A 27,805-nucleotide genomic window follows, 5' to 3' on the forward strand; every position below is an offset into this window, starting at 1 on the left:
TAATTTTAGTAGTTTGTGACCTTGCCCAATAAAGCATTCTCAGCTCTAAAGCCAAGAATTTGATTTCATGGTCAGAGGTAGAAAAGACAGGACTTCAGTTAGATGTTTCCTGCAGTTGAAAGCAGAGTTAGTTTCACATAGTTCACAGTTATACAACGAATCATTATCAGAAGCAAGAAGGAAAAAAAATATTTTTAAGCAACTTTCCAATAACACTGACATTCAGACAAAACATAACAAAGAATCCCTTTACTATAAATATCAACTAGGAGATTCTCTCTTTTGAGATTCCGATCTCTTTCAATCCTTTTTGTGAACTTCTACGTATTAGTATCACAAATTATTTCACATAAATATTTCTATGTATCTATTTGGTCATAGATTTTCATTTCTAATGATAAATGAAACATCCACTGCATTAAGAAACCACAGTTTGCATAAGGGAAAATGAAAGAGCAGATATATGGAAGTGCTATGAAGTCAAAGGAGGAGAGGATGTGAGGTGTGAGTGAAGAGTTTTGTTATTCAACAGGTAAGACCCTCCCTGTAGTCACATATCAAAAAACGCTAGAGAATAAACACGCTAGCAATCACTGAGCAGAATATACGAGTACATCTCACTACACTGTTAACATCCTTCAAATCATACCCTAATTCCACCTTAGTCATATTTCCTCTTGTTATCAATTAATATGGCAGCCACTATAACAAAAGTCACATTTACTACATGGCACTACACAAATCAAGTTACCCAGATACCATCCTTTGCATTTGGGAACTTAACAGGCATAAAAGATAACATAGGAAGAAGGGAATATGAATCAGGAAGTGACCCAGTCCAGAATTCACAATGATGACATCAGAATGCTTCTTTGGGCTTATTACTAGAGAATGCAGAAGCTATGATTTCAGGTCCCAGTTTTCTAGCTCTGTCTACATTTCTGGTTGATCAAGAATTAGTTTTCTTTCCCATCTTAAAATCAAGTCCCTGCTACAAAACGTGGTTGTTATCTCACAGAAAGTTAGCCACACTTCAGCAGCATTCCCAGGCAGATTAAAAAAAAAACACATTACAGATTAAGGCTGAGGCAGTTGCACAGAGGTCTCTTCAATTTAGTACGAATTCTTATTTTTTTGTACTGGCAGAGCTCAGCAGTCGATCCAGCTCTCTCTGGTATGGCATTCAGATACCTAGAACCATAGCTAGGACTTACTTAACTGATTGCATTTGGCCCATTTACCAAAAACCATGCTTATTCATTTTTTTCCTATGCTAGATGTGCATATTTACATGCATATGAAAAAGAATAAGGAAGCAGTTTAGACTAGCAGTTAAGAATACTGGTCTGAAGTCTGTCTGAGTTTGTACTGCAACTCCATCACAAAATGCTGTATGACCTTGTACAAGTTATTTAACCTCTCTGAGCCTCAGTTTTCTCATCTATAAAATGGAGATAATGTTATATCCTCCCTCAAGAAATTTCTAGGAGTAAATGACACCTGTAAAGTACTTTTCCGCAGTTCATAATAAGAGCTCAGTTAGCTTTATGTTATTGTTGCTGTTGTTGTTATCATTACATTGATAAAGTTACACAATTTTCTTTGTAATTTGTTCTCTCCCACTCCCCGCATATGATCCCTGGGTGGAATATAATTTTCCTGCACTTTACAAAAACACATTCCTCTAAGTTGTATGTGTATGTATGTGTGCACACGTGAGCTACTGATCTGTACTAATTATGCTAATCCTGCACTTCATGCTAGAGCTTTCCCTAGGCTAATGCTCATTTTACCACAGATCGGTTTGGTCCAGTAAGGAAGGAAATTAAATTAGGATTGTAATCAAGTCTAGGAGGTAAAGAGTCAGTATCTCTATGAAAAGAGATCTTACCCAATACCAGGCAGTTTGAATCCTAAGTAGATAGAAAATATGAATCCTAAAACTAGAGAAATGAGGTCACTCTCATATTTTATCAATCTAAATTTTCCAGGAGCAGAAAGAGGAGGAAATGTCTTTCTCTTTCTATGCAGAGAATTAAGTTGCTTCTCGTGTTTATTGGGGCCTGTCTTAAGATTTCTACTTCTCGACTAGCTTGTCGTAGAAGGAAGCTGAGATAGCCCAAAATAAAACTAAAAAGTAAATATTTATTTTTGATATCCTCACGAGTCGCCATGTCTCCTTTGCTTAGGGACCATTCCACCTAAGCCAATTCTCATCTACTATCGCCTAATCCCAAATGAAAACTTCCATTCCTTTATATAGCCAGTATCACATACTTTTTAAATAACTTATTAATTTACATGAATCTTAATGTAGAAGTACACGGGTTTATTTTTGGATAAGGAATCTTTCCTGTTTACCTTTAAATTGCACTGATTTTTTTCAGTCACATATAAGGCTGCCCATGGGAGGCAGGGAGAGACGAGACTTTACTGTCCTCAACCTCAACAAAGGAAAAGGGCTCTACTTCCTCTTGCTTTGCCCAGTCCTAACACCTAGACTCCCCAGACATAGCCCATTCCATGTTCATCCTGTCCTTGCTCTGAACACCTACAACCAGTAAAATTGTCACTAGACAAGCCAAACTGTTTAACATCAGAGAGAGAAGAAAGGCTGGCTGGCTGGCTACCTAAATCTCTGGATAGATTCTTGGATTTTTAGAGGGACCATGGAGCTGTGACTTCACATGTCTAATTTTCTCTCCCCCTTTCTCTAGCTATTCCCAATCACAGTTATCTGCTCACAACATTGAAAATTAGACGACTGCATGATTCTAACTATATGATATTCTGGAAAAGGCAGAACTATGGAGACAGTAAAAAGATCTGGGATTACCAAGGGGTTGCGGGTAGGGAAGGGAGGGATGGATGAGTGATTTTTAGAGTAGTGAAACTATTTTGTATCATACTGTAATGGTGGATACATATTATACCCACAAATATACTCATATTTCTCAAAACCCACAGAACATACAACACAAAGAATGAACCCTAATGTAAACTTTAGTTAATAATAATGTGTCAATATTGGCTCATCAGCTGTAACAAACAAGATGTGGTGGTAGGGTGGAACAAAGAGGGTATAGGGAACTCTGTACTTACTAATTTTTTTCCATAAATGTAAAACTAATTTAAAAAATAAAGTCTATTTTTAGAGGAAATTAGAGGAATTAGAGGAAACGCTGGTCAATAATCCCCAGCAGGTACAATGGCTAATAAGAGACAAGGTAAACTATACAAAAGGACAGCAAAAAGTAAAAAATTTAGACCACAGGGCTTGATCTCAAACTGGAGAGGAAACGAAAGACAAGAGGCTTAAGGAAGTGAGGGAAAGAGAGAAAGACAGCTCTTGTAGCAGTTTTATATTGACTGGTATGCAAAAACTAAAAGCAAATGTTACCTCCCTGGGAGGAGAAGGGAAGCCAAGCTTCTAAGGGGCACTGAGATCCTCAGCAGGAAAATCTCTACTATTAAGCCTCTAGCATAGTTACAAGCGTCACCCCGATGCCTCTCCCTGTGGCTAAGAAATCAGTTTGTCATTGTAATCAAGTCTGCAACCTGTGCTGGTGCCAATCTTTATGGTAGATTGCAGTATTTTTCAGGAAAATCAAGGGATAATTGCCGGGTATCAAAAGAAGATCTGACCCTTGGAAAGAAAAAGGAGGCGTTCCTTTTGCCACAGGATGATTCTCTCTGGAATAACATAAATGGCTCTTCGAGAGACTTGTCTTTGATAAGCAGAGCTGCAATTCTGACAGCCAATCTGCTGAATGCCGAACAGAGCACTCAAGCTTTCTACAATGACTCGAAGGACACGGCAAGGCTGCAGATTTATTCTGCAGACTTTCCCTGCAGAGCCACTCAAGTTTTTCAAAGGCAAAAAGGAAGAACTCTTTCCTTCTAACCCAGGGAATTGCAAATTCCACCTGGGATTTAAAGACAGAACTATGTTTGCTCAAAATCTGACATCATCGATGTGAACAACAAGATTTAAAAGCTGGAATGACGGCTGGCAATTTTAGTCTTTAGAGCAGAAGTTGGTTCAGCTCTTCAATCTGCCAGCAGAATCAGGAGCCACACAGGGCACATGGTGTGCCAGACGGGAATGGGCTAATTTCACAAAATGCGTTCTCATTCTCTCTGTACTTTAATATGACAACTGCAAATAGTTCAGATTCTTACCAAAGCACAATCTTAGGCAGTGTAGTTCACTGCGCAAAGAAATTTCAAAGCAAAAACACAAAGGCACTACTACAAAGAGATAAACCCCAACCAAAGCTTCCATCTTTTCTCCATGATGCTTTCCTTCTTGAAATCCTATCCTTAACCTGATAATTTTGTGAGAGAAAATTTAAAAAGCAAAATCTGGCTATAACAAACTATTAACAGCAGCATTTCTCCCTCACATTTGTATGTCATTTCTTCAAGACGAGATTTTGAAAGAGAAAAGCTCTTTCATCTTAACTGGAAAGTAATAGCCATGTGCTGTAATTTATAGGACAGTCCCTCGTGGTTAAATACATTCAACCCTCAACAAACAAAAGATAACTAGGCTTGAGAGTTAAGATATCCAATTTCTGCTTAAAACCTTTTTGGTTGTTGTTATGATAAATAAAGCAAAGACTAAAAAACACTACAATTTAGAAGTAATCAGTTCTATTTTGATTTTTTAAAAACATGCGTTGCTCTACTGAGAAGTACCTGGAATAGGTACTGAAGCAAGGGGATTAGTAATAGCAAAATACAGCACAGAAAATTATAAGCAGAAAACCAGAATAAAAATTCCCTCCCCAAAACAAAATACATAACCCTTTTTACAAAAATGAATAAAAAGAGGACAAAAATAAAGATTGTTTTGCTTTATAAACAATATTGGCAAACAACACTATGTCAAATTTTTACATATAACCAAAAGTCTAAAAATTTAGCTAAGTAAAATTTAGCTAAGTTTTTACGAACACAACTGTAACCCTTTCAAAGGGCTTTATCATTTGGTTATAAAGCCTCAATTAAGATTAAAACCTGGCTCTGACCTAACTCCAGCTCAAGGGACTTTTCTTATATTATAAAGTCCAATTTAAAAGGGGCATTGCATTTTATTTAAGTCACTGGCATATGGTTAAAAAGCTTAAGGTTGCCCAGTTACATCCTTCGAGCAGAATGTGGAGGCTTTCTTTCTTCTTCTATGAAAAAGCTTCCACAGAGCACCTCTTGCACCTTGTTCATAATGCACAATTTATCGGCATTTCGCCTCCTTTCTAAATGGCCGGGAGGGAAGAAGAGCTCCACAGCCACTGTGTGTGGTTAGTAATGGCGCTTTTACTTGTCATTGTACAAAGCCTGTTAAATATTTACAACACAGACAGCAATATCTAGTCCTAAACACCCAGTTGTGGGTTTGAATTTTTTGAGAAATAAATCTATGACAAGTTTTCCCCAGCAAAATGCCAGAAGACTTTACTAACAGCTTCAAGAGACCCAGAGGGTCCAGAGGAGCAGTTATAGGCCATCTGGTGATTACTTATTATTATTTATACAGCGCTGTACATGTACACACAGATGTGTTATGAATCCACATACCGAGTAGGCCCTAACAAGGGCTTCAGACAAAATGCGACTGCTGAGCAAGTCAATCTGCATTAAAGAAACACGCTAACCAGAGAGGGAGCACATTCACTGGCTGTTCTTCAATGTGCCGCATTAGCTGCAAGAGTATGTTTGATAAAAGAATGAAGAATTCTACATAATGATGTCAATATCTTGTAAGTTAACAACCTACCTATATGTGGTTTTGCAGGGGTGGCAAATGAGGGATTAATGAAGGACAGGCTCTCAGATCCAGAAGGTACTTTATAAACCTGGTGGTCTGTAAAATAAGAGATTAGGAAAGAGTCCCTCTCCTAATTTAGGAAGAACTGAGACACAAACATACAGGATTTTTTTTCTTACCAGGAATGCTCTGAGAACAGTTTCTGGGCTCCCAATCCAAATATTAAGTCAAGAAAAACAAGAGTGAATAACTGAAAAAATTTACCTTAATTTTTGGGTATAGCTCTAATTAGGTTCACATAGCCTTTTTTTGGGGGGGGGCAGACTGGAGTAAGGATGCTTTTAATCTGCTATGCTTTTAGTAACATGATAATAAATATAACATAAAAAACTAAAATAATCAACCATATGTTTCTAAGGACAAGTGTCAAGAGTGCCAGAGCTGACATTTAAAAACTTGGATTTAATTCCTGTGCTTAACACCTATACATTTTTTATCCCAGTCCCAATTTTATCTACACAACGCATAACAGGGGTCTACTTCTATCACAAGGTTACATAAACTGCAGCACACTCAGAGTGGACTGAAAGTTATTGCAAAATCAACATATTATTACAAAAAACCAGGTTAGCATTTGGCCTAATTGTGTATAATGCAGTGTATTTTCAGCTGCCTGACAGCATGCAGGCAGCACTCTTACCAGATGGGAACCGGATGAATTATTGAATGAAATATGAATTATTAAATGAAAATCTGAATTTTTTTAAACTCTTGGCAGGAGGTGAGGAAAAAAGGCTTATTTGTTTGCCTGAAATTGCCCTCACCTGTCGAAGTATGTAAAGATAGCATATACCACCACAAATGGCATTTACCTACCAGGGCCATTTCTTCCCTTGCTATTCTCCAATTCAAGATACTCCATTAACATAAAGAATCAGTAGTCAGCACCAACCCATTCTTCCTTGCTTTTCTTTTGTGCTAATGCCAGGTAATAGGGAAACTTGCCAACGGGATAGAATGAAAAATCCAGAGTCCCATAGTACCAGTACGGCCCCCTTAATGGGAGGGATGGGGTAACAGGAATAACCTATAGATTTGTGTTATATAGGCAATAAAACATATACCTTTGTAGTATACCAGCATTCAACCAATCATAGAAGCTATTTGTTGCCTCATATATTACAAAGCAATAGAGATTTAAGGGATAATGTTCACGGAGGCAGAGGACACGAAGCAATAAACAGCACTGGAGGTTGGTTAAATGCCAAGTGAAGCCAGGACTCCAGCATCATAAACATTATTCCTACTATATGACAAGATAAGGAGGTATAAGAAGCTGCCCTCAATCCCACCGCAACTAGGGCTCTACTGCTGTTCTTGGCCTTCGAAAGGGAAAACGGACCCTGGAGGTCTATGAGCTAGTTACATGGCTCAGGTCTCAGAAAGGTATGAACAGAACCCCAGCTTGTACCTAAATGTCCTCTGGGAGAAGAAAAAATCTGGTAGTAGATATCCTCAGGGGGAAAAAAAGAGTAACAGCCCTTCAGGGTCACACTGGGCAGAAAAACAATCAAAGGTTTTTTCCTTAAAAGGATAGAACTGATACACAGTAGTTATGACAGGAACCTTTCTCAATGGCTAATAATTGGATGATACTAACTGTCCATTAAGTAGTATCTCCTCAGAGGCGATGTGTTCCTGTTCTTAAGGAAGTAGACGTTCTAGGTAATAAGTTTCTATGACCACGTTCTACTCAAAGACCTGATTACAGTGACCAGAAGGACTACTTAAATATGTATAATTTGTATTGCAAACCAGTGTCTATGCTTGAGAGGGAGGCATAGGAATATGGAATTGGTCAACTCCTGGTAATAAAAATTAGACAAAAAGCATCCAAAACGTAAGTTATCTAACTGCATCCACATGAAAGAACATCTCAAATTCAAGGTTACTGATAGAGACGTAGTAATTTTTCCTGCTTCCACATACAATAGAACAACTTCATAATTCCCTTCAAGTAAAAGTGTTCCCCAAAGCATTAAAAACTTAAGACTTCCTAGATTGAGCCCCAAACTATACTTCCATTATTTTAACAATAACACATAGGCAAAGCCATTTTACAGTCACAATGTTTTTAAATCGATGCTATCTTATAAACATCAAAAGCCCATATAACTCCAATTCAACCAGCCCTTTCCCATAGGGAATCTGGGACACTGTTGCCTTACCAACAATAACCCATTCTCTGGAGGCAGTGCTATGAAACTACTCCTGCGGCCACAGTCCAGGGAGGCATTAGCAGGAATACTACTTTCCCTGAATTCCTCTTCATGAGGGTGATGAGGCCTCAAGAGAAACAGTCTCCACAGGAGAACAGGGAGGAGAGGGCTCAAAAAACCCTATCACCTGTCTTTTCAGATAAGAATGTAGAGAACACAACCTTCGGCAGCCATCTTATTTAAAAAAAGCACATGCAGCATATTTAGAACTCAGCTGTGTCACATCAGACTTAACTGTTGGGAAGTGGATCATGAACAGAATCCAAAAATAACAGCCATTAAAGACCTAGCAACCAAAACATGTTTACGTATCCATTGAAAGCCTGGTGGTTTTGATTATATGGTGGAGAGCATAATCCGCTAGTCTATTTTAGGTGAATTTTCCTTTCACCTTCCCTTAATATTAAGGCATAGATGATTTCTGAGTTTAGGGGTATGTGGGGTAAAGCCTGGGCAGGGAACAGATATTGAAAAAATGCAAGAGTCCTATAGTTTTCGTTTGTTGGTTGGTTTTTAAGGATCAGTCTCTTGAATTATAATTTGCTTTCATTCTTTCTTCCTCTAACTGGTAGAAGCCACTGATTTTTGAAACTTTTATTGCAGTAAGTTCTAAACGATGCCTTGCAAAAATTATCATGGTCCTTATTACCCCTCCTGGGACTTATATAGCCCTTTTTATTACTCTACCATTTCTGGAATAAAGAATTTAAATCAATGACAGTCAACTATTAATAGTTAAAGGCCTCAGTGGCTCCAGAATAAAACCATTTTCAAGGGATATAAGGAAGTTGGACGACAGGCCAAGGGTAGTTCATTTTTCCAAATTTATCTTCTTTGCCATATTTGCACTATTTCATATAACACAAAGCAATCACAGTAAATATTGTAGAGATCCCACTCTATAGTTATTTGTTACTAGATAATTGGGAGAAACTTGGAAGGAGACTAAATAGAACTAAAGAACTACCATAAAGTTTTAACATGCAAGAAGGTAAAAAAAAACCTCAAGACTACCTTCAAAGCCTTAAGTTGTAGCTTTCTACCCTTCTTCTATGAAACAAGTGACTTGAATCCAAAAGAAGGTTGTAATCTCCCTAAGTTCCACATTCACTGAGGGAAAAAAAAAGTCTTCAGGACCTACGCCAAAGGTTGTAATGAATCCCAATAACCAAAATACCAACAAACAATTCAGACATGGGAGGAAGAAGTAGGGGAAGAAAAAGGCTTATGGTAAACAGATCCCAACAGTATAAGAAGGAACCAAAGTAAAAAGTCCCTACTGTTTTCGTACCTCCAGTCCAAAATGCAAAACAAAAACAAAGACACAAAACCCTTCTAGGAACTCTCAAATTTCAGTGAAAACTACTCTTTTCTGATAAAACAACCTGAAGAAATCGTATTTATATCTTTCTTCCTTACAGAGTATAAGAGATGCTTTTCGTGTGTATTCCTTTATTTTTATCATCCATTTTTATTTAAATCCTCGTCTGAGTGGTGGTAAGCATATAGCATATAAGGGGGTACAGGCGTTAAGCAGCTTAAACAATGACTGAAGAAAATAAATGTAAGTATGAGAAAAATAACTCTATTCACCAAAAATGCAGATTTTTAAAGTAAAGGAGAGAAGTGAAAAAGATACCAGGTATCGATTATGGGAGTCACATTAAAATACTCTATCAACAAATTCAAACAAAAATTTGGAGGGATCAGGTTCGGATATGTATACCAATAAAGCTGTCTGAAAAGTGAAACAAATTTACCCTATTTCCCAAGTGGCTTCTATTGTAAAAAAATAAAATATAAACCACATGCGGAAAACAAGCAATGAACAATAGAGTTGAAAACTATGACAAGGAAGGAAATACACCCTACATAATGAATCCTTCAGAATACAAAGGCTTTTTTAGTCTTTTCTGAAATTTTCAGCATTTACTGGAATTTGAAATCATCCTTCTGCCCATTCCCTGTCACCACCCGTCTCATCCACCTTTCAAATTCCAATTCTTAGGAATCTCTGAAACTTAATTCTCTCTTTTTGTCTACGTATTCACAATGTTTAATAGAACTAGTCTGCAATCTCACATACCACCAGTAAGTGTCACTGGACAGTCACGTGACATATTCCTAACAACAGAAATTCAACCCTTCAGGTTCCATAAAATCAATTCATGAAGGCAGATAAAACTTTCACTGTGTTCCTTTCTTCATCCTTTGTGGAACATGGTCGTAAAGGAGGATCTAGGAAGAAGAGTTAAGAAGGTGCAAAACGGGAAAAAAAAGGCAATTTCAAAAAATTACTTTATTAAAAACGTATGTGATGAAACATATCTGACACATAATGTACACATATGCAAACAGCAACATGGCAGCTGACAGACAACAAGGCATTTCATGGTGTCAGACCAGGAAATTGGCTGAGAAGTCTTATAGTTTATATACTGCCGTGAGATCTCAGGTTCTGTGTTGGATTTGTCTTTCCTGGACAGATATTTGCCTTAGCTGCTAACAATTATTTTCTGCAATCACAGTCAAAAGAAACATTTTTTTTTCTTTTTTAAAAAATCCAGAGAGACACAGGCAAATTAAGGTTAATGATGAATGAGTGCACCCTCAGCTGCCTATCCAACTATGTTAAGCTGACTTTTATATCCATGAAGGTTGAAAAGAAGGTATTTCTAAACTTGCTTTGTATTTAGATGGATAGGTTTAGAAAGGAGGAGAGAGCCACATGTATTCCTCAACACTGTGTGTTGGGAAACAAACACTAGTAGAATAACAATCTGAAAGAGAGCAAGGCAGATTTCATTACGGTAGAGTGCCTACACTTCCTCGTAACTTGGATTTACACACTGCAAATCCTCTGATCTGATTACCTCCAGTGATCACGTAAAATACCGGCTTTAAACTCTTTGCCTTAGTGATAAAACAGCCACTTTGATTCACAACGAGACATTCACAATAAAGTATATTGTAAACGTACCTGTCCACAGCCCGGGGCATTGCACACAAACGGTCTGTCGTCTCCCATATTTCATATAGCAGAGCGGAGCTGAGGAGGAGGAGGTAGGGGGAAAAGTTATGTTAAATATGCTGGAGTTTAAAAAAAAGTGCTTCAAAAATATCAAGCCTAGAAACAGGTGTTCCAAGAATGCCATCTATCAAAGCTGTAAACAATGGCTGCTTTGGGGAGACCCATTAGACAGGTGGCATATGATCTACTGTGCCTCAATTGAAACTTTTAATTAGAAAAATTTAGACCTAAATAGTCAAGGAATTTCAAACCTTTTGCTAGATTTTCCCTTTCTGCTACAGTATGTAACACACTTCTCCAATCTGCTGAATTACAACTAATGCAGTTCCCTATGTCAATAAATCCACTGAACGCTCGATGCGGAAGCCATATTTCTGAACTAGAGAAGACCAAAATTTGTCATTTAATTAATTAAGGGATTATAGGAGGGGTGCTCCATTTTACAGGGCCATAATCTGGCTCCCTGGTGTATAAACTACAAGATGGTTGGCAAGGGCCGTTTATCCCAGATTATTGCCAAAGAAAACAAAGCACCCATCCTATTGGGCTACACGGGAAATGATTTTCATTAATAAAAAATAAAAATAAAAACCTTCTCTCCCCACTGGGAGCCTCCTTCTCCCCCTACCAATCGTCTGTGGCAAATGGAGAAATATCGGTGCCCTTCCCCCTCTGATTCTATTTATGGCTAGGTTTTTAAAAGCAGCAATAAAACAAATGTCGACTCTTTGGGGGTTTACTGGGTGAATATGTTCCGGCTGTTTGTGCTGCTCTCGGCCAGAGTTCTTGGGCTGCTCTGTTGCAGCCAACAGATGTGTGCTGCTGCAGGGGATAAAGAAATGGCACTAAAAGGCATCACCATCCATCCTCTCTATTTCTCTGAAGAATTTAACAGGACTTATACTGTTGTTTTAATTATTGAAGCTAAACTCCTGAAATGCTGATCGAAATTCTTTGTCAAAAATAATAATTCCAATATTATTGTGTTGGGGAAATTTCTCATACCCCTCCGAGAAATAAAAATAGAGGTGGAGATGGATAAAAATTGGAAATGCAAAAAAAAAAAGATTAAAAAGATATTTTGAAAGGGTGGAAGACAAAAAGGGGGAAGGGGACACAAAAACAGTCTTTGTAAAATACACTCTTAAAGGACATTTTCAAACATCCTTCTACAAGAGAGAAAGGTATATGAAATAATATGAACAACAGAAGGTAAAAGAGGACAAAGTACAATTTGAACATGCCTAGAAATGCCTTCAGAATTGTAACCAAATTTCATATTTTTATCCTGGAGATAAACCAAAATATCAGGTTAAACTCAATCAGGCCTGCATTAAAATAAAATGTTAAAGTGCTACACTAGATGTGGTAATCAGAAAACCATGCTTAAAATCCAGAGGATAGCTAGGCAACATCTCTTTGACTCTTGTAAGACTCACTCTGGGGTTGGAAACCAGTATTTCTGGTAGTCTGGTCAGTAATTCCACAACTTATCGGTGTTTAAAATTGTGGGATGCCCTGTAAAATACAAAAGGCTTCTTAGTCATCTTTTGGTCATCTTTCAGGGTCCAACTATGAAGAAACTGATGCTACAGCATTGCTGTAATGGAAGAGAGCCTGTATGTACATAGGTGTACACAGATTTATATCACATTTAGCCAGGATAAATTGCTTCAATAAATTCTCTTCCTAGGAGAGCCAGCTCGAACTGATGATTGGGTCCTGGGAAAATGAGAGCTTTATTCTTCTTCACATAGCCCCAGGACAAGGGGGTTTTCTGGTTTAAATACATGATTTTTTAGCACTTTCTGGAACTACGACATAGTGCAAAAAATAAATAGAAGTAAATAAATGCAAAGACCAATGCCATTATGGCTGAAAACTCAAAGCATTTCTGGAAAGCAATTTATCTTTGGAAAAAATCCTAATAAATGCTGTGCTGGAGATAATTTCACTTCCTAATCCCCGGAACCTGCTTTCCTAGTATAATCACGAAACGAAAACTTTATTTCAACAAGGTCCTCTAACATATTTTCAACCAAAAAGTAAACTGCAAAAAATACAGTAGATACAAGGATCACGTGGCATTCCTTATTTTTACCTTGGCTCTGTTATTTGTGACTAACTTTTCTCAGTTTTCTACCTAAAAGAGGGAAAGGGTCCTGGCCATGGGGTGGAGTAGCATCACTGGCACAGGAAGAGGTTAAATAAATTCTGGAATGGTTTCCCTCAAATCACAAAATTCAAAATTTAACCAGGTTTTGTACAATCACGTCACAATATAAGCCTTCCACATTTTATTTAATTGCATCCTTACTGGGAAATAGAAATGAAAAATCATGACTTTCTAAAAGCAATTTAAAGGGGGGAGGCAAAGCATTAAAATTTAACAGAAGCATTTTTATGGCTCTTAAATATTCTAATCTGACAGTCACTAACTAGGATTTCCTGCTTCCTTCCCAATTGCTGGCTTTTGTTTGCCATTTTCACTAAGGAGAGATCACAATGGGAGGAAGGAGGCCCTCTTTCTTAAATACCCACAATTATTCTTAAATCATTCCCTCAATTTCTTGCCCCTTTTCTTTTCCGTCATTCTTGCCTTTTCACTTTAAAGTGATTTGTATTTTTAAAAAATCAAATATTTAACAACAAAAATAATGATCTGTCCTACCACTTTAAAAAATTTCCAGCTAACATTTTTTTAAAAAAAATTCTTCATCCCCAGTCTGTTGCATCATTACATATAAAGAACGCCATTGCTTATTTCTATCTGGTACTTTAAACAAATCTCTAATTATGAGAGGTCAAATTGATGCCCTCTCAAACACAAAAAAGCAACACATATCTGTAGCATAAACAAACTGAGACAAAAGGTGAAATCTTGAATAATGGTGCTGCCATTCACTGGAATTTAACTCACAGCCCATTTGTAACTGGACTGTTTGACAAGCAGATCGCACGTCTGGGCAGCCACTCAGTCTGTCGTCTGCTTCGTGATCTTCAGGATGAAACTCAAGCATTTTATAGAACTAAGCAGTACATGACAGGCCATGGAAACACATTTAGTGACATTTCCAAGGGGAACTGAGATCCCTTCAATGGAGATCTTAGAACAGGAAAACAAAGACACATGAAGAGGCTGTCCTAGAGGTCAAGTCAGCCAAGGAACAGGCTCCAGGACAGTCACCAGAATGCATATATGATAAAAATTAGTATCTACTCAAAATAGAGAAAGTTATCCAAATGCTGGGAGACAAGTGAAGAAAATCCAAGGTTTAGAGAATGATTTTTAATAACTGGGATAATTTCACAAAATCTGTTAGTTTTGTCAGAGCCAGAGGAATAACCTAAAATAATCAATGTACAAATAAAAAGATTGATTCTCTATGTGTATGTGTATCTACCCACCTTTTTTTTTTTTTCTAAATAAGATGAAGATGGAGTCTGTCACTGAGGTCCACAGTCAATTCTCTGGACCTGGTTGTGATGGGAATATTTCTTTAGCAACCAACTGATGTTAATAAGATGGCCCAACTTTCAGTTAAGAAATAAAAGCCATGTACAAACACACCCATGGGTCTGTTCTTAGGTTACTAATAACAAAAAAAATATTGCTAGATACAAAAAATGAGAAGGGCATATGTACCATAAATATCAAAGATTTCATAAAAATCTAGTAGGGGTTCAGACTAGCTATCATTCATTCATTCAAAAAACATTACTAAGGGACTACTAAGTGCCAGGAAAAGTGGACATTAAAGAAAAGAAGAAGAAAGAAAAGAAAACAGGCCTTTGCACACAAAAAAAAACACACAACAAAAAAAAACAGTATAACTCACGTGTGTCAAAGACAAATCAGAGCTGGGCAATAAAGTGGTAAAAAACCGATTTTATTCAGGACTATTGCAATAGGGGAAAAGAGACCTCCGTATAGAACCGGCTTAAATCCAAATACAGCATGGGCAAGTGGGAATTTATAGGCGAGCACCAGAGTGAGGGGTCAGTGGATGGAAAATTACTAAGAAGAAACATCAGGGAAAGGGGGATTCTGGCTAAACCGACCTAACAGGATTCTTGCTGAAGACAGTCCAGGGTGATCAGATTATCACCTGGGGAATGGTGGAGGATGAAGAACCTGATCAGATATAAGGGTGATCAGATATGGGGGTGTGGGGGTTCTTGCTAAAATTGGATTTTTACAAGGAAGTAAGTACACTGATGGACCTAAAAAAAGGCTCAGGAGCCTGACTAAAATTTGGACAGGCAAAGAATCTTTGTCATCTGGAATGTAAGATGCCAGCCAAGTGGTAGGAACGATGGCTTAATTTATAAATTCAATTAGTCAGAGGTGATGAGTGTTCATATTAGATCCCTTGCTATTTTGTTTATTCTTTATAGTCTTTTATCCAATTGTTTTGCTAGCAATTCCAGAGTATAGACAAGAGCACAAAAAAGAGGGGTTAACAATCTTGATAAAAGATTTGACAGGGAAGAAGTTTGAAACTAATAACCACAATTTACTTTATGGACCAAAAAGTAAATTTACTCAGTTTTAAAATTCATTAATTCACTGAATATTTTCTTCAGTGCCTACGATATGCTCTAGGCCCCAGAATCCAACAGTGAATGACACAGGCAAGGTTTCTACCCTCAGAGTGCTTATAGTCTAAAAGGAAAAGACAAATTCTAAGCAAGTAAACAAACAAAATCATTTTAGATTAATAGCAAATAATCCTATGGAAGAAATGAAATAGCAATGTGTTAGTGACTAGGAGTAGACTCCTTTAGTTTCATGAATAAAAAGGAAATGGCTATATTATCTGTGGCCAAAGGGGAACGGGGTAGAATATAGACACCTAGCTTAAAACTTCTGGAATCCTTTCCTCTCACAACACAGTTTATGTTCAATAAACATCTAGTGATTTAATCTGAAGTTGATATTCAAGTATACTTTGCTGAAATTTAACACTGATCTTCAAGTTTTTGCAGAAAGCTGCTGGGACCACAAAACAATCCCTATGCAGGTATTTATGTATTTGAAGTTATACATAGTTAAGATGCAGTTTAAATACATATTTTCAACTACGTACTTTGTACCTAAAGTACTTTATGTGACTACAGCAAACCAATTCTATGCTTTTCTTATCCAAATAACATAGAGGAAGCTCTATAGTTTTTGGTTATATTGTTAAAAATGGGGAGGAGGGAGGTATTTGTCAAGTTAACTCTTAATTGACCCTTGAAAACAAAACCTAGGCCAGCGCTGTTAAGCTATATTTTCAAGTATAAAAGAATGCTAATCAAGAATGCAGCAGGGGCCGGCCCGGTGGCTCAGGCGGTTAGAGCTCCATGCTCCTAACTCCGAAGGCTGCCGGTTCGATTCCCACATGGGCCAGTGGGCTCTCAACCACAAGGTTGCCAGTTCGCTTCCTCGACTCCCTCAAGGGATGGTGGGCTCCACCCCCTGCAACTAAGATTGAACACGGCACCTTGAGCTGAGCTGCGGCTGAGCTCCCGGAGGGCTCAGTTGGTTGGAGCGCATCCTCTCAACCACAAGGTTGCTGGTTCAACTCCTGCAAGGGATGGTGGGCTGTGCCCCCTGCAACTAGCAACGGCAACTGGACCTGGAGCTGAGCTGAGCCCTCCACAACTAAGACTGAAAGGACAACAACTTGAAGCTGGCTGAATGGCACCCTTCACAACTAAAATTGATAGGACAACAACTTGACTTGGAAAAAAGCCTGGAAGTACACACTGTTCCCCCAATAAAGTCCTGTTAAAAAAAAAAAAAAAAAAAGATTCCTATATCTTAAAAAAAAAAAAAAAAAGAATGCAGCAGAAAGGGCACCTTAATTAATATAGGACTTTTGGGAGTACAAATTAGGACAATCTTTCTGGAAAGCAACCTGTCAATATTTATATTAAGTGTCTTAAAATGCTTTGCATTCTTGGAACGAATCGTTCTTCCAGGACTTTATTCTGAGGCTAAAACCAGGAACATAGACCATTTATATATTGAAATGTTCATCATAGTCATCTTTATAACAAAAATAAAACAGGAATTAAATTAAATGTTTAAGAACGGATAAATATAAATTAAGAGATACTGCCTTACAATACACTATATTTCAGTTGTTAAGAATAATGTTTCTGAAAGCTAATGACATGAGAAAATGCTATACATTAAGTGGGAGGAAAAACAGGATATAAAATTGCATATGTACCATAATTCCAAATTACAAAAAAGCAAACAAAATAATAAGCATAGAAAAAGATGAGGAAATTAATATCAAATGTTAATAGTGATTATCTCTCGATAACAGAATTCCAGGTGATTTTATTTTCTTCTTTGTACTTCAGTATTTTTCAAAGTATCTACAATGATCACAGGTTGCCTTTAATAAATCAAAGGATATATAATATAATATAATAATAAAAAAGAATGTCAATCAGCATGACTTAAAAAAAATACATCTATGAGTTTTTGAAAAGGCCTATCTATATCTGTTAGACTATTCTAAAGCACTGAACAGAATATTTACAAATCATACAAAGTTGTTCATTCTCTACTACAAAGTAACAGAACCAACTGTCAAATAAAGTTCTAAATGGACTACCAAAAAAACTTTCTAAAATTATAATCTAATAATTTCATATAGAAATAGACATGGTGGAAACTTAAACATATCGATACACAAGGTAAATCAAGCAGTTCAAGATAGTTCCTCCTTTGTTGCCTTCAAGGACCCATTTTCAGAACCCCATGAATGCTCCCTAACAACGAGTATTACTTATATTAAACACTTAGAAATTGCCCCAACCATCTATTGCAAAGGGTATAAAGAGAACTGAAACCAAGCGCAGCAGGTACTAAATGCCTTTCAGCTCACCTATAAATAAGCTAAAAAATTTAGACAGGAACCCAAACAAAGCTCTATGGGCTACATTATCTTATGATTAAAAAAGAAATTATACACAAACAGCTCTCTTCCAAGAGCACAACTTTAGATACCAAGTTTTAGACTCCAAGATAATTTAGCTGCTGCTAAGCAAAAAGTACAAACACTGAAGCTCTACATCACAGCAGTTTCAACATTTTATTCTCCATAGAATACTCAACGCCACTGTGATGTGCATTACATCTAGAAAACTGACTTAAAAAAGATTCCAATAAACATATGAACTGTGAAACTATAATGCAGGTTGTGTGAACCCCAGAAAACAAAGACGACTCACATTTTACTAGGTAGTAAATTATTTAGAATTGAAATTTCTGTTCCGAAGTTCTGGGTTCATTTTCCACTGTATTATTTAGCCTAAAAAAGTTTAGCATATACTATTTCATTCGTAGGTAAATCAGTAGCCCCGAAAGGATTATACAGAAAGCATATATACTACTATACTCTTATAATCTTATATATTAATTAGCCTTATTGTTTTGTATCAGGGGTTTTGTAAAGCATTTTGCTAACTAACAGACTTGGAAACTATGGTAGAGAGTTACAAAAAAAAATAGGCAAAGGATGAGTCAAGAGGTGGAGGCTGGCCTGAATGCTAGTTACCTATTCTCACATACCCTAAATAAGATATAGAAATGGACACCACATAACTGTGGTTTTTATAACTCCTGAAAGTTGTATGACAACTTGCATATTATATAATTACTTCTAACTGAATCATGTATTTCCAAAAGTTTACACACAACAGGTGTTTCCTATATGTTTATTATATAAATGAATGTTCAGAAACATCAATTTGAAGGACCGCAGGTTCTTGGAGTATTATTTTTGTCTAGGAAAATTAAATAATGTTCATAGTTTTAAAATTAGGTATATTTTATTATAGTTATAAAATTCATAATTCAGTTATAATCTATATCAAGGATTGGCAAACTTTAGCCCATGGGTCAAATCCTGATGGCCACCTGTTTTTTTAATAATTAAATTTGTTGGGGTAACACTGGTTAGTAAGATTATATAAGTTTCAAGTATACAATATTATAATATATCATCTGTAGATTGCATCGTGTGCTCATCACTCAAAATTTAGCCTCCTTCCGTCACCATATATTTGACACCTTTACCCTTTCCACCCCCACCCCCCACCCCATCACCTTTCGCCTCTGGTAACCACCATATTGCTGTCTGTATCTATGAGTTTTGTTTATTTTGGCCATCTGTTTTTGTATGGTCCACAAGCTAAGAATGGTTTTTACAATTTTTAAATGGTTGGAAAAAATCAAAACAATATTTTGTGACACGTGAAAATTGTATGAAATTTAAACTTTAGTGTCCATAAATAAAGTTTTACGGGCACACACTTATTTTCTCATGTTGTCTATGGCTACTTTTGCACTACAGTGGCAGATTTGAGTAGTTACAACAAAGACCTCACGCCTGCAAAGCCTATCATATTTACTATCTGGTCTTAGTTACCAACTCTTGGTATTTATAATATTATTAATTAAAATACACGGTTAATTCAGATATCCCAATTATGACAACTGTCAGTGTATATTTTAATTGTTAATAAGGACTTTTATAATGTGACTTCAAGTACTAATTTCTTTTTGAGTTTTCAATTTTTAGAAATTAGGTTTTCTTAAAATAAGGTTAATTAAGTTACCCCAGAGTTCTCAGTCTTTAGCATATTCACCTGGGCACCTTGTAAAAATACAGATTCCTAGGCCTCCCCTGGATTCTCTTGGTTTTGAGATCAAAAAAGGGGTTATTTTGACACAAATGGTCAGAAGCCCACCCTTTGAGTACCAAAATGGGTGGAAAGCGTATCTATTCCTTCTATATAATAAACAGCTGTATTTTTCAAGTTTGGTACTATAAGACAGCAGTTCTCAAAGTGGACTCCCAAAGTACATCCCGGAGACCCTTTCAGAGGGTTCATGGATATTCAAATCCTCAGGGGTAAAAGATCTATTAAAGGGCAAGACAGGCCAATGCATTTTAATATAATAAAGTATTAAAAGTTTACAGATGTGGTTTCAGATTCTACATAAGAGCTAACCTTTAAGAAACTATCACTTTTAGGGTTTTGGTGTAGTATCAAAGAAGAAAGACTATCTACAATTATCTGAAAAAAGAATCTTTCCTTATCCTATTACATATATGTGTGAGCCCAGGTTTTCCTCATAGACTTCAACTAAAACAACATATTGTAACAGATTGAATGCAGAAGCAGATATGAGTATCCAGCTGTTTTCCATTAAGCCAGACATTAAAGCGATTTGAAGCTCTTCCCTTAATTTTTTTTGAAACTATATACACAACTATTTAAGTTGTTATTTTAAAATAAATACATATTTTAAAAATTTCTCCATTTTAATTTCTAATATGCTAAATACCAATAGATATAACCAAGATAAACAAACGCTCTCTGGAGTCCTCAATTTTTAAGAGTATAAAGGCGTGGGTACTGAGACCAAAACTAGTTTGAGACCCACTGCTTTAAGAAATACAAAAAAAGTAGAGTACTGTGGATTGATCAATCAAAGAGAAGGTTAAAAATAATTTCTGGATTTCAGGCTCAGACATGCAGAGACAGGTTTTAAAGAAAGGAGCCAGCTTAAATAGACCAAATAGTTTTGTAGCAAACGACTGAAAACAGATGGGAGTGAGAATTAGACTGAATCATAAGTTAGGCAGCACATGGCCAAGCTTAGAATCTATCTGGAAGCAGCTTCATATAGGCAACTACTTGACTAGAGCTTTAAGTCTCTCCAGGCTTTTGGAGGATTCAAGGAACTATTTTGAGCTATCTTAGAAAGGTTAATAAAGTAAAAACAAAGAAGCAACAACTTGTAAAGTGACAGCAGGAAGCAGAGTTAGATATAAAGAACATTATACCTATCTATGTTTGGTCTCAATACACATTTTAGAAGTAGAAAATTTCCTGGAAACTGTGGGCTGTCAAAATCTAATGTTGTGTTTTGGGTTTTTTCCTACTCATTTTCAGATAAAGTATGATTTCTAAAACAAATCCCAAACATAGATGTACAAAATATTAGCAAACTACTGCTTGACTAAAACTTTAAAAAATAAATTAAAGAAAATGGTGCTACAGGAGACGTTAGTACCAGAAATACCAGAAAAACCATGTTAAATAAAACCAACATGGTGTTGCTCAAGTTTGATAAAGCTTAAATAAACATTACTGGCAAGAAATTTGGTGCCAACACAAATCATTTACAGCAATAATATGTTATATTCAATAAATCTTCCTGTTTTTATAGTCAGACATATTCCTGTTTCAAAAAAAAAAAATGCTCAGGCTTTATTTTTTTAATCTGAAAAAAATGTAATTTTTCTACTGCATAGTAAATTTTGAGCCCCAAATAAAATTTGACCAATTTAGCACATATATCTCCTCTGTCCACTATGTCAGAAAGAAGCACTATACCAGATAAGAAGATAATAAGTAATCCACTCAAAGAAAGCAAGTTGGGTTTTGTGAGAAGGTGGGGCTACGGCAGAACAACCCTGTCCCCACAGAGGCCTGAGCCACAAGCTCACAAAGTGACTTTTTAAGCTAAATCTTGGCTCCTGTTAGACTTTCATAAGTTGATATTTATTAAAGATAAATGCAGCAGTGAATAGAAAAGAGAAACTTTTTGCACACTTGGGTTTCAAACGTATGCGAATATTAAGGATTAAAATTACCCAAAGATGAAAAAAGCTAACAAAGTGAAGTCATGAATTTGTAATGAGTTTTGTTCTATTAAGAATCCTTATATCCCTCACAAGACTAATGTAGTAATTCACCTTTGGCTTAATCGTGAATCTTTCCTAGACGTCTGCCTACAAAGCTTTTAAATTAGATAAATTTATCTTTTCATAAAAACTTCCTGAATTGTAACACTCATCCTTCCTCTCCAAGAAAGCCATACAGTATCTGTTTACTTTCAAACTGAACTGAATTTTGCTATAGGCAGGGAGTATATTATTCAGATTTTAAAAGTTTCTGAACGAAAGGACAAACGAGCAAAGGAAAACAAACAAAACACTATGATTTAACAGAAAAACAACAACAACATTCTTTCAACACAAAGTGTCCACAAGGGAAATTCTGAAGAGAAAATGTCATGATAAAATATTTTAAGACATGAAAAATGACTCAATGCAAAATATTTGTTGTTGATGATTTTTGTTTTGTTTTTGGCTCAAAAGAGTTATTATTTCTAGTCATTTATGTTCCTTACTTTTTGTTTATCCATTCCCAGTGGGTCAGTAGAACCATTTCAATTTCATTTTATTTACAGTCTATTTTTCTTCCTGATTCTTCAATAGTAAGTTCCTTGATCTGAGCTTCTATTTATGAATGTTGGGAATGGAAAGGACCTTGAGGGGTCATGAAGTCCATCCTTCTGCTTTCCAGGAGAATTCATAATTAAACAATCTCAGATGGATGAGAAAGAAAATGTATCTTGTCCCTAAAAGCATGCTACTTTATTCCACACGAACATTTACATTCACAATTTGCAATTTTCTAAAAACGAAAGTAAAAATTAAAACCCCAAAAGAGGAAGGTGCTTTAAAAAATGCATTTATCAGCTAAAATTGCTCAAACATAAATTCAACTATCAGGTCTAAAATTAACATAGAAAAGCTGTGGCTGCCAACAAAAAGTCTTAGTCCTTAGAGATGTGTCTGACGTTCTTATTTGTAGCACCATTTCACCTACAGCACATAGCATGACAAACTTAGATCACCACACCAATAAACTATAATTATAAACGACAATTGTGTGTGCATTTTTTTTAACAGGTGGTGTAGGTTTTTATTCCAAACAGAAAATGAAGTTAGGTCTAAATTGGAGATGTCAATATTACGGAAAACTACAATATAACTGTTATATGGACAATAGTTTAATTCTTTAATATGTAAATTAAAATGTTCAGGGAATAACGTTTCTTCCTAAAATAGTTTTCAAAACAGAATTTCATCTGATGACAAAAAGCATGCAACTATAAAGACACACTGTTAATTGTTCTATACCCACTTAAAAAATGGGGCGAGCAGAACCAGAAGTCTTGGAAATGGGGGCAAAATCATCCTTAAAAAAAAATAGGAGGCAGAGGAGGCGGAGTCCAGAAATTACAGACTGATGAAATACTGTTTCCCAAGAAGATTATAAAATGAATTATTAAATAGATGGCTTATGAACAACTGGCAAGTAATGTAGTGATGTATAAACACTAGCATAGGATAGCTAAACAATAACTAATATCTAACTTCATTTTCTTTTTGACAGGGTCTCTAGCCTAGGAGCTCAGGAATAAGTCAGAAACAGATTATATTTAGATTTTAACAAGGTACCTCTTAATACTTTATAGGAAATATAGATTAGATAATAAAACACTAGGTGAATTCACAACTGAATTTTACCCAAAAGGTTGAATAATGGATTAATATCAACCTAATAATAGTGTGTTGGTATTATAACATTGCTCCACTCCTGTATGTTTTTATCAGAGTCCTAAAACAAAAACATAGGTGTTATGTTTATTATGTTGTGTTTATCAAATTTATCTATCAGTGACACAAAGATATGAGGAATGCCCAAGAGGCTAAATAACATTATAAAGCTAAAACAACAAGCCCAAACTAACAAGATGACAATTACAACGATAAATGTAAAGTCCTCAATTACATTTAAAAAATCAATTACATAAATTAGTGTGATCTTAGGTTTTAAGAATAGAGGTATAGGGTAGGAGAAAAAAAAAAGAAAAAGGCCACTTTCCCCTGTACATTTTGTATCGATCAGATTCTATCTGAGATGTTATATACAGCTCTAGATAAGAAGTCCTAAAAACTTAAGCAGCTAAGTTGATGAGGGGCCTGAACTTCATTAAAAATGTCATTTAAGGAATGGCTGAAAGAACTTGGGATATTTACTCCAGTAACAGAAGCCTTAACAAGACATCAAATATTTGAAAGGCTACCATGTTGACAGGAATTAGGTTTATTTATTATAGCTTTAGATAGCAGAACTAAAGAGCTTCAGCACAATGTAAAGAATGTTCTAAAAGTAGAGCTCCAAAATGGGACAAGGTATCTGTAAAGTGAGGATCTTTTCCTTATAGCATTCGAAGTTAAAAGACCATCCCTCAGGAATTCCAAATATGATCCCTTTTCACATTTCATGACTATACTTGATCCCAAAAGAAGCCTGTTAGGGGAAGGCAACGTTCAAAAATGAGAAACTTAAAAATTGTTTTCTTTGACATATTTCTAAAGAAATGGAAGACTTCGTGAACTCTAAACTAATAGTAACATTTTCAGAGAAAACAACAAAAGGAATTAATGCATTCTCTTTTTAAATGAATGCTGTATTTGTTTTTCTCAAAGAAACATCTGCACCTTAACTTTAGTTTATCAAGGGACAATTATATGTCAGCCTGCCAACTAGTCTCAAGAAGAGGACTGTCTTTATTAGACATTTATATGGCAATGTTATTTGCTCCACCCAAAACTTCCTCGGAGAAGGCTCCTCCTTGTCAGACGTGGATAGGAGGCTGCAGTAATACTGACTCCTTCCTACTGCAGCCTAGGCAAAACTCAGTCTTGACATGCACAAAACAATAACTTGTGAGAACTTCAGGGCAGCTGTGTTCAGACAGAGCCAGGGACTTTACTTGAGACAAAGTAGCAGCTTAAGAGTTGGTTGAAAAAACTACTTTCATTTTGGATTGGAAGTGGGGAAAGGAAAAAGAAAAGAGATACAGTAACGGTATCCATTAACATTTCAAATCAATGGTAAACAAAAATGCTTAAAAATTGCAACACTGAAACTATCACAGGATGTAATCTCTGACCCACACATTTAATGATGAGCACTCTCTAGGCTTTCTGCTATGTGTTAACACTAATGAGAAAAAAATAATCCTTCATTTAATAAAGCCCAAGTCAGAGCCATCACGAACTCTATCTAGGATGGAAGAATAAAACAAGGGACTTTGCTATCTCATTGGATTTGTGTGTGTGTGTGCTGCTGCCAGGCAAACTGTGAAATGTCTGAATGTCCAATAGGAATACTGTGAATGTGAAAAACTGCAACCCAATTCAGTAAGTAATGCTAAAGGACCAGTAATTAATTGGTCTCAGTGTGCTGCAGGGGCAACTTCCTGGCAAGGAGAAAAAGCTGCAATGGTTGCTGAAAACTAAAGGTTAATACAAAGCAACATATTCTGGTCTCTCTTCATGTAACAGCTTTACTAGTATTTCAGACATTATTTTGCTTCTCAAAAGTAAAAGAGAAGAAATGTAAAAGACAAACCTATGCAATAGCAAAGATGTTATGCATTAATTTGCTGTATTAGTTTAATTCATTATTAAATAATACACAACTATCCAAGGGCAAAAGGCTTGTCATTTTTCTGTACAGAATTAAGAACAAACTGGTAAGACTACTTAGTATAGCTGCCAAACTTTTCTTTAGTTTCTTTTCTTACAGTCATGTTACATTTCGCAATAGTCTGCACTTACCTTACATCCTCCATGTTTAAGTACGAATTATATTTGATTTCCCCAGCCCTAACCCTAAGATATTATGACATATCATTAGCTTCTGGGTCTGGACACAGAGGAAGAAACTGAAAATTGTTCACTTTCCTGAAATACGTGTCCATTTTATTTACATCATTTAAAAAATATAACATATGCTACTGAAACTAACTGCAACCATCCATTTAACAATTCTTCAAGAATATGAGTGGGTAAACACACATTTAACAAAATAAACTTCAGTTCAGTATATTTCTTCTGTGCTGAGAATACCTATAAAGACCGATGTCTCTACGAGAATTACACTATTGCAAAGTCTTTAAACACAGGAATGAAGTGAGCTTGAGAAAACTGCACACCTCGCAAACCTACACTTATTATGACACAACCCTCTGAGATACTAAAACACTCCTGTTAAGTAGAAAACAAACTTTTAAAGTTAGGAAAGTAGCAACACGGGAATCTGGGTAGGAGGTGCCCTGGGTAGTAAACACCCCAGTAAGAGAACATAACAAGCAATTCAGAACAGCGTATAACTCCCTATGGGGCTCTCACTTGGACTGCTTAAGTCCCAAGACCCCATCCCTGAGTTAGGAGGAGATGAAGTGTGGCAAGAGGAAGAGAGGGAAAAAGGAAATCAGAGTAGACGTGATGAAAGTGTTCTACTTTTCTCCTTCTCTACCCCTATCCAGCATTCTTGCAGGCTGGGCACCAGACTGGGTGCCATATCCACAAAAAAGCCCTAAATCAATATGCCAAGTTTCTTCGGATTAGGCTCCAGACCTCTATATATCAGCCATCTCCTTTCCAAACACCTCCCTTACACCACTGTATTTCCCCATACCCTTTTCAAAGTGACGCCTTTTGGCTACTAAGCACACCCCTGTTAAGTCTTCCTAAACTCATTCACTTAATTCACTTAATTTTTTTCCAAATCCTTACTTTTTCTGATATCATGTCCCTGACATTCTTTTTTTATAATTCAATCGAAATGCCATGGCTCTCATTTCCAAGGATCCACCCCTACCTATCTTTCCAGTCAAACCCAATGCCATGAGTTTTTCACCTACTCATCCCTACCTCCTACCTATTACCCCTGCTTCTTCCAGTGCCAATGATTGGGGTTACCACTCTTTGGGAAGCCCTGGATCTACAGCCAGTTTAGTACCCCTCCCCATTCTCCCATTCCACCCCATTCCTTGATCCTTCCATTAGGCTACACTAGACTTCCATTCCCTCAGGATTCAACTCCCCTCTTCTTGCCACGCCCTGTGCCCCCCGGGGCTACTTACCCCAAGTTCTCCCCACACTTCAGGCCTCTGGCCCCGCCTTCCCCCCAAAGGAAGGAGGCGGGAGGAGGGAGAGAAGAGGGGCGGCACTCCGCAAGGTAAAGACGATCTCCTATTAGTGCTCATCGCCGCCAATCGTAGCTTCCTTCTCTCTTATTGGTCAGCATTAGTCCATGCCCCACCCTCTTCCTCAGACAGGGCCCGGCCACCGCCTCAGCGCCCCCGTCCAACACAGACTGGGAGGGGAGACCCCGGCCTGGGACACTGGGACTGGCCAGAGTTGACGGGGAGACTCCCGTCACATCATGGACTAGTTAATGTTAACAGGACTCACCCGCTGGTAGCTCCGTCGCCTCCCGCCCGCCCGCGCTCGGTCCCACAATCTGTCTCCAGCTCCTTCTTTCCCCCCTCAGCGGAGCAGACACTTTCCTCTCGTCCGGCCAGGCGCGCTCACCTCTCGCGAGATATTGGGGGGTGGGGGGGCACGTTGGAGGAAGGGCGAGATCCGTAGGGCCTTAGTTGGAAAGGGGCCGAGGGGCGGGGCTCCGGGAAAAAGAAGGGGCCAGACTTTCGGTGGGCAGGACAGGCGAACGAGGCTGAGGGAGTTCGGGACACACAGATCACACGTGTTCGTTGGGCTACGGAATGTAGGCGAAAAAGAAAAAAAGAAAGGAAAAAAAAAGGAAAGAGAATCCTTACAGGTGCCTGTAGTAGTGGAGATCCAAAAGGTGAACTAAATAGGGAATGAAAATATCTCAAAGAAGCGCACTTTAAAAAACGAGACAAAATTATACCTCAATAAAGCTGATAAAAAGAAAAAAGTGGAGGAAAAACCCGAACCCAGGGATTCAGGGTTCCAGACAGTCGAGTAGTTCCATTTTCTCTTTTGCACGTAGAGTAGCATCACTCTGACCATA

The 27,805-nt window shown here is 37.0% G+C and overlaps 1 protein-coding gene across 4 annotated transcripts in view; it reads right to left on the minus strand.

The window, feature by feature from the left end:
* ATF7 (activating transcription factor 7) overlaps positions 1–27,349 on the minus strand; it is a 79,536-nt gene extending 52,187 nt beyond the window's left edge. For 2 of the 4 annotated variants that reach the window (XR_004424094.1, XM_033116422.1), the window contains exons 1-2: positions 26,892–27,188; positions 11,030–11,098 (exon numbers count right to left, since the gene is read on the minus strand). Coding sequence is in view for 3 of the 4 variants with exons in the window: in XM_033116422.1 (XP_032972313.1) it covers positions 11,030–11,077 (48 nt within the window). In the remaining variant the exon portion in view is untranslated. Of the gene's footprint in view, positions 1–11,029; positions 11,099–26,891; positions 27,189–27,222 lie in introns of those variants that run through there. The other 2 variants (XM_033116423.1, XM_033116424.1) reach the window with 2 other exon arrangements.
* Positions 27,350–27,805: the final 456 nt, after the last annotated feature.

Source organism: Rhinolophus ferrumequinum, chromosome 10, assembly GCF_004115265.2.
Source record: "Rhinolophus ferrumequinum isolate MPI-CBG mRhiFer1 chromosome 10, mRhiFer1_v1.p, whole genome shotgun sequence".
Lineage (NCBI taxonomy): Eukaryota > Metazoa > Chordata > Mammalia > Chiroptera > Rhinolophidae > Rhinolophus > Rhinolophus ferrumequinum.